The 7444-nt window shown below is 31.1% G+C and overlaps 1 protein-coding gene across 1 annotated transcript in view; it reads left to right on the top strand.

Annotated features, from left to right (window-relative positions):
• The window catches only part of LOC129219103 (neurobeachin-like), a 197053-nt gene that overhangs the window by 169207 nt on the left and 20402 nt on the right, over positions 1-7444 (top strand). The window contains exons 36-39 of the mRNA XM_054853426.1: positions 6-310; positions 672-1324; positions 1753-1906; positions 2625-2655. Coding sequence (XP_054709401.1) covers positions 6-310; positions 672-1324; positions 1753-1906; positions 2625-2655 — 1143 coding nt within the window. The remainder of the gene's footprint in view (positions 1-5; positions 311-671; positions 1325-1752; positions 1907-2624; positions 2656-7444) is intronic.

Below are 7444 nucleotides of genomic sequence, written 5' to 3'. Positions count from 1 at the left end.
TTCAGTTTCGTCAAAAATTGAACTTACGGCTCATGAGTCAACAAAAACTGAAACGTGTGATATTATTGAGAAAACATCTAGTGATGTAGACAAGGAGTTGACTCATAGTGAGCCTCAAGCTCTATCTGATGATAAAAGCAGCACAGAAAATAATACTCAGGTTGTTGAAAGTGAGAATACTGTTTCAGAGGAGTCTAACGTAGAATTTGAGGAGATACAACAGACTTGTAATGATGAAACATTAAGTCAAAGTGTTGAGGCTGATGCTATTGAAATACCAAATTCAGATATATCAATAGAAAGTGTTTCTGTAAGTAGTGCTGTATCTCCATCACATTCAAGTGTGACTGAAACTGACATTCCTTTACAAGTTAATGACTCAGATATTCAAATTCCACTTACTGATAATGAAAGTGTGTTATGTTCGGAGAGCAGCATATCTTCATCTGAAAATAGTGTTATAACTGTAGCAGAACAACCAATAAGTCATGCAAAAATTGAGGAAAAATTACTTGTTGCTGCTGAAAGTGAATCAGCACCAGCTGATGATTCTAACCTCGGTAAAATAACAGATGATTCAGTATCAGTACAAGAATCAAGTGTGGCTGTAGTTTTATCAGATGTTGAAACTTCTGAAAAAATTAGTTCCTTATCTGAAACTGATGTTGAAGAGAAAAGTGATTTTGCGGATGTTTCTCCTGTTTAAACTTACAATGCCTGTTTCTCCTTCAAAATTAGTTTCTTCCTCTCATGAGTCCCTTTCTGCAACTAATGATCAAACAAATGAGGACGAAACTGCAAGTGTGACTGTTGAAAAAAATATATACAATAAACGAGAAGATGAAGATGAAATTGAGAAACCTGAAATTAGCACAATAGAAGGACAGTTGGAAAAAGAAAGGCGGTTAATGGCAGAATCAGTAGACAAGTTAGAAAGTGATAATTTGTCTGCACCAGAAAACAAAAGTAATACTGAAGAAACATCTGAAGAATCTGTACAAGCTAAGGAGATTAAGAGTATTGAATCAAATGCAGTCGTTTCAGTATCTCAAAATACTTTGATTTCAGAGACTGATGTAGCACCTACAAGACGGCCAAGAAGTGTAACAGTTCCACGTAAACAGATACCAAGTCAATTACAAAGGCCAAAATCTATGTCTTTCAGTAGTCAAAGACCCCCAAGCACAAACGGAAGACAGATGTTCAATGCCGGCCCAACCAGACCGCCTTTTCGTATTCCTGAATTTAGATGGTCTCCCATTCACCAACGGTTATTATCTGACTTGTTATTTTCTCTGGAAACAGACATTCAGGTGTGGCGAAGGTAAGTTCTAAAAAATTTTCATTCAGGACATTTTGATTATGTGGCGGATATAATCACGAACCCCGTTAAATGAAATAAGGAAATACTTTAAGAACTTAAATGTGTTTTTTTTAATGTTAATTATTTGAGTTGGAATGCTGGAGAAATTTAAGGGAAGATGTACCTTTAAATATTTTTTGCCTTTATCATTCAATTATCATGAGAGATCAATCACTACCTGCTCTTGTTTATCAGATTTTTTTTCCTTTTTGAGTGCTGATGACATTAGTTTCTTCCAGTTACTAAAAGCAGTTATGAATAACATGGAATGTAATACTGTGTTATGTTTCAAATGTACATGAATTAAAACATGGTTTATTTTTGCTAACATTAGAGATCTTTGTTACGATTTTATTGTTCTCTAATTTAAATCATTTTTACTTTTATAGCCACACAACAAAGACTGTGATAGATTTTGTAAATAGTGGAGAGAATGCAATATTTGTTATCAATACTGTTCATTTAATATCTCAAGTAGCTGATAACATTATTATTGCTTGCGGGGGTTTGCTTCCTTTGTTAGCATCAGCTACATCACCAAATGTAAGTTACAATTTATTATTTTAATTTATTAAAACTGAATATTGAAACACAGTGCCTTTTATCATACTGTTTAGTACTGAAATTAAAATCATTTTTGCAGGACATTTCACTTTTATATTTGCATTTAAAACCACCATTGCAATGCACATTTTTACTATTTGATTTTTGTGAAACTAATTGTATATGAGTATTTTCTTGCATTTATTTAACAAAAAGAAAAAAAGAAAAGAAAAAAAAGTCAAATTTTTGTGTTTATGCTTTTATGCCTTTTTCAAGATGTTTTAATTGACATATAAATTAAGTCAATTGTGTAGTTTAGCAGTTTTCTTAGTATTTATTAGGTTTGAGTTACATAAAAAAAGAACTTTACTATTGCCATGCAATATTTTCAATAACCTGACAAATGTTGTGAAATTAAATCTTTTCCTGGAAAAAAAATCTTATTTGGAGTTACTAACTTGTGAATTAATGCCACAAACAAACATGTTTCCTTAGAAGATGGTCATATATGAAAATACATTCGGTAAAGATAGGTTTTTAATTTATATTTACTATTTGAATTAAGTTGATTTGAAGAGAAAAGAAATTCATCTGAGTTCTTTATTTTTAACTGTGTTTAACATTATTTAAAATTAAATAATCCCAATAATTTTTAATGTTAATATATAGCAAAAATTATTAACTGAAATTTTTTTCAATGCCCATATTTAATTTTCAGCATGAGCTTGATGTCATTGAACCTACTCAAGGTATGTCAATCGAAGTTGCTGTTGCATTTCTTCAACGACTTGTTAATATGACAGATGTGCTTGTTTTTGCTTCATCATTGAGTTTCAGTGAATTGGAAGCAGAAAAGAATATGTCTAGTGGAGGGATTTTGCGCCAGTGTCTGAGATTAGGTATTTATATTTGAATAAGTTTTATGGAATTTTTGAATTCAAATTATAAATTCGTGACTTTTTCTCAGTGTGTAGCAATGTCAAACTGTGGGGAATATTCCTCTTGTCCCCCAAAATGAAGCAAAATCTCACCTAAAAAATAAATGCAACCAAATGCGTATCAAAACAGAACTTCTTTTAATTGTGTTTCTTTCTCATATGACTAATATTCATACATTGCAAATTTCATAGTAGGTTTTACAACTAGTTTTAGAAGTACAATTTTATGCACTCATGATTTTATTATAATATTTAGGGATTTTTTCCTTGGTAAATTTACTTAAATGATAGAGAAAGTACTTTTTTGATTGTTCAATTTTGTAAATATAAATTTTCTGTATTGGTAGTATGAGTTAAATAACTTGCTCTTGGTTGTTTTATCGGGATACATTATCTCAATAGACCTTGCTTGTTGCATTAGGCTTAATTAAAATAAATATGTTGTTGACAATAAACTTTGTAGAAATAATTATAGTTGAAGCAAACCTAACCTGGCAGCGTCATAATGCTGTGATTAGAATTTTTCACAATGCTGCCAGGTTAGGTTTGCCCCAACAATTTAGGTATTTATTACTTTACTAGACAAAGTTCTAATTTTGAACACTGAAGATTAATTTCTTGTGCTTATATTGTAGTGTGCACATCTGCAGTACGTAATTGTTTGGAATGCAGAGAAAGAAGCCTCCCCCAAACACCTGTTACTCCACATCCTAGTTCCAATTTATCAAGAGAAATTCCTCGACCATCTTCCATTCAGGCATTGATTGGAGGCGTGCAGCCTTCAGCCAAGGTGGATTTTGTATGAAATATTTTCTGCTTTTTTTTGTTGTGTTGTGTTGCATGTTAATGTGTATCAAAATGTATATATTCAGGGAGGCTCAAAGTAGACCTAACGGCATTTTAGCTTTTGTGTACTTTCAATGCTTTAATGTTCCAGTAAACTCACTGATTGGGATGTGGCCGTTAAATCTGGTTTTAACCTTCCTGCATGGTCCTAAGGTGGCACTTATTTTTGAATTGGTAGTTATTTTTGCAATGCACCTGCAATTTGTTTTGTCACGCAAATAAATGATTCTTGCAAACTTTTAACTCAATAGATGAATATTAACTTGTCCCCTGTGGGGCTTTTTTTATTATTAATTAAAACATATATTTTTTAACTTTTGGGTTTCTCATTTTTATGATGAATATGATTCTGTGTATTCTAAAGTAATCTCAAACTTCAATATATGTGTCTTCTCATCATTCTATGGAATGTTACAGCATGTCAAGAGCTTTAATCATATATTTAGAATTTAATTTAGTCATCAATGAAAAAATGCTGTACCTAAGCTATAGCTTATTTAGTTGTTATGTGACATTTAATAAATTTTTCTTGTTTGTTCAAAAAATATTCAAGCTATTGGGGCTAAACATGGCATCTTGTGGTAGTCTTTTATGAATACTCATAGGTGGCTCATAGGGGGAAAGGGGACAGGAAAGGCAACTGCAACTCACTTTCCGAAGTAAATAGGCTTTGCCCCTCCGCTTTACAAAGTTCAAAATTAACGATCATTCAAAAAAATAATAAAATAGATCTATTTGCCTGTTTAAAGAAAAAGTAATTGACTAAATAAGTGTGTTTTCTATTTTTCTCATCTTTTTATTTCATAAAAATTAAAATGGAGCTTTGACTGAAAAGGAAGGAGTTTACTTGACCATCTGTCCCAAATTTTTTTGTTGAAGGTTGTTTCGTCAAGATTGACACTAAAATTCACTTTCCCCTTTTTTATAAAAATATTTTTTTAAGTCGGCTGTGGAGATGTCGCCCACCAAACCTCATCCCCACCTTCCACCCCTCCTCTGATCCCCTACTTTTTTGGTGCACTAACTGCCTATGTGAGTATTGTTTTGCAATACACAAAGTTAATTTGATCATATAAAATAATAGATAAAACTTAAGGCCTGGGGGAAAAAGCTCAATTACCTACTCAAAATTACTTGATATGCAATAAAAATGTAAAATGTTGTATACAAGGTTGTGTACTTCAGATAAGATAAAATCTTATGTCAAAGGATTTGTATTGGCTGAAAAGCCAAAATTTAAAGGAAAATTGTATGCATTTTTTTATATTGCCCATAGACACATTAGAAACTAGAAAAATTAAAGTAAATAAATAAATAAATAGAAGTTTTTACAGTTAGAATTTAAAAGGGTTGTGTGGAACGTTATTGATTCTTCATATTTTTAACTTATCAGTCAAATGCTCATACCAATGAAATTTTTAGATAAAATTGATTATTTATTTTTTATAAGGAGCAGATTATAGAGAATCTTTTTCATGTCGATTATAAAGAATTCTTAGAACTAATAATAATATTTTTTGATGAAGCTCCCCTAGAAAGATGTGTTTTTGGCATCCTGGAGCTCATCACTTAAATAATTCGTTGTTGAAAAATCCTGATATTTAGAGCACAACGAAAATTGACCCTTCACGTGTTTATTACTTTATAGTTACATGTTACATCAAGCCATGGTTATTGTTGCTAATTATGCCTCCCCCCCCCCACACACACTATATTGTTAATGAGTTTTTTGAATAACTCACAAATCAGCTGTTGTCTTGTTCATACCACTTTTAAATGAATCAGCTATTAACCATGCTCAGCTTTTTGTTTATCTATAGATTATACAATACAAATTCAATTGAGCTTTTTGCATCACATCTATGTAATATCTGTACCATTACATGATACAGATTAATAATTCTAGATAACATTGATTTTGATTATAAAAAGATGTGTGGGTGTGTAAGCATCGAGCTGTAACAACATTTTTACTGTATTGAATTTGCTAGTTGTTCAATCAATATTTTAACTGAATCACTATCAATTTAATGTTGAAAACATTAAGATAATTCTTGAAATGAGGCAGTGAGAAGCAAAGGGATGTAAGTGGCAAAATTAAAAATTTGGAGGTAACCAGTACAAATGGTAAGGGAAACTATCCTCTGTCTTGATTCAAGAGATAGTACTAGTAGCCCTGGTAGTTGCTGCTTAACAGCATAATTTTGAAAAAAAATCAATGAAAGCCTACCTAGGATGCTATCTTTACAGGCGTTTTACTCAAAACTTGAAAATGTCCACTTACATCCCTTTACTTTTCACTGCCTCAAATGTACTATTATTTAACTTGTGCCAATGATATCATTTTTTAAAAATAATTTCAAGATATTGTCCATTTCCACTCATTGTTTATAAAGCAAAATATTTACTTTTGTCCTTTAACTCTAATCTGGTAGCAAGTTAATTGTTTTTATTTTGAATTTATATTTCTAATGATTGAAACTTTTTTCTTTGTTAGAACATTGTAGAAAATCTGGGTGGACAAAGCAGCCCCATTCGGGACCCAGAAAAACTTCTTCAAGACATGGATGTCAATCGTCTCAGAGCTGTTATTTATAGAGATGTTGTAAGAGTTTCACATTTTAATTTCATTTTCTGTATTTTTAGTTTTATTCATGCCGTACATTTGAACCAATTTTTAAGAAGGTTGTTTATTATAAACAGACATGTACTTTTGAAAAGGTTATAAAATTTTAGTTTTCCTACGGACAAAGATTTCTGTCATTATATATTTTAAATATATAAATTTTATGTATTCCTTTTTCAACATTGTTTTGAATTCTTAATTACAGTCGGACCTCCATGTATCAAAGTAGCAAATTGCCAGAAAAAAATTCAGTATATAGAAATTTCAATATACAGAAACAATCTTATTTTATCATAAAAATCTCCTAAAACATTAAAATTAAACTAATTTTCGTGTATGAAACCCAATTTCTAATTTATATGAGCATTGAATTAAATGCAAGTTAATAATTAAAAAATTAATAGAAATTACATATTTTTGCTCCTTCATACATCTTCATTCTTCGGTAATTCAACTGTATCTGCAACATTAGGGGATTTTCGTTTTGACAATGTAATTGAGAGAAAAGTAAAAATTCAATCTACTTAACTTAATGATTTTTACTGAATCTCAAAAGACTAGAAATGATAATCAACAAACATCACATCACACCCAAGGGTCCCCTGTTCCTATCACAGTTGTGACTTGCCCAGATTAGGGACTTCCCGGATAATCAACAGACAAAAGGGATAACTTGAAACTGATTTTAGTGTTACTGATTACAACTATGATTTGAAATAAACTTGTGGGAATTTAAGAACTCCAGAGCGGAACAACGACCTATCTACACACCCCTCAACCCCAGATTCCTTATGAGTTTCGTAGCAACCTTTAGTGAACATCGTTTTCTAACATAACCTTCATCTTTCATGAGACAAACAGTCTAAAAGGGAAAAAAAATCTACGAATGTCTGAAATCTTCTCGATATATAGAGATTTCTTCGATATATAGAAACAATTTTTCTATATAATGAACATAGAAATTTGCTGGGATTTTGATATGTGGAAGTGTGATATACGGAGGTTCAACTGTATTTCCAACTTGATGCCATGTGAGTATTGTTAAAGTCTTCTGTATATTCATCAATTGTGAACTAATGAATTTATAAAGTTTAAATAAATACCCTTCTGCTTAAAAAGGAAAATGAG

The sequence above is a fragment of the Uloborus diversus genome, chromosome 1 (genome assembly GCF_026930045.1).
Source record: "Uloborus diversus isolate 005 chromosome 1, Udiv.v.3.1, whole genome shotgun sequence".
NCBI classification, from domain to species: domain Eukaryota; kingdom Metazoa; phylum Arthropoda; class Arachnida; order Araneae; family Uloboridae; genus Uloborus; species Uloborus diversus.
The sequence above is the reverse complement of the archived record's forward strand: the minus strand, read 5'-3'. Positions and strand labels throughout refer to the sequence as shown.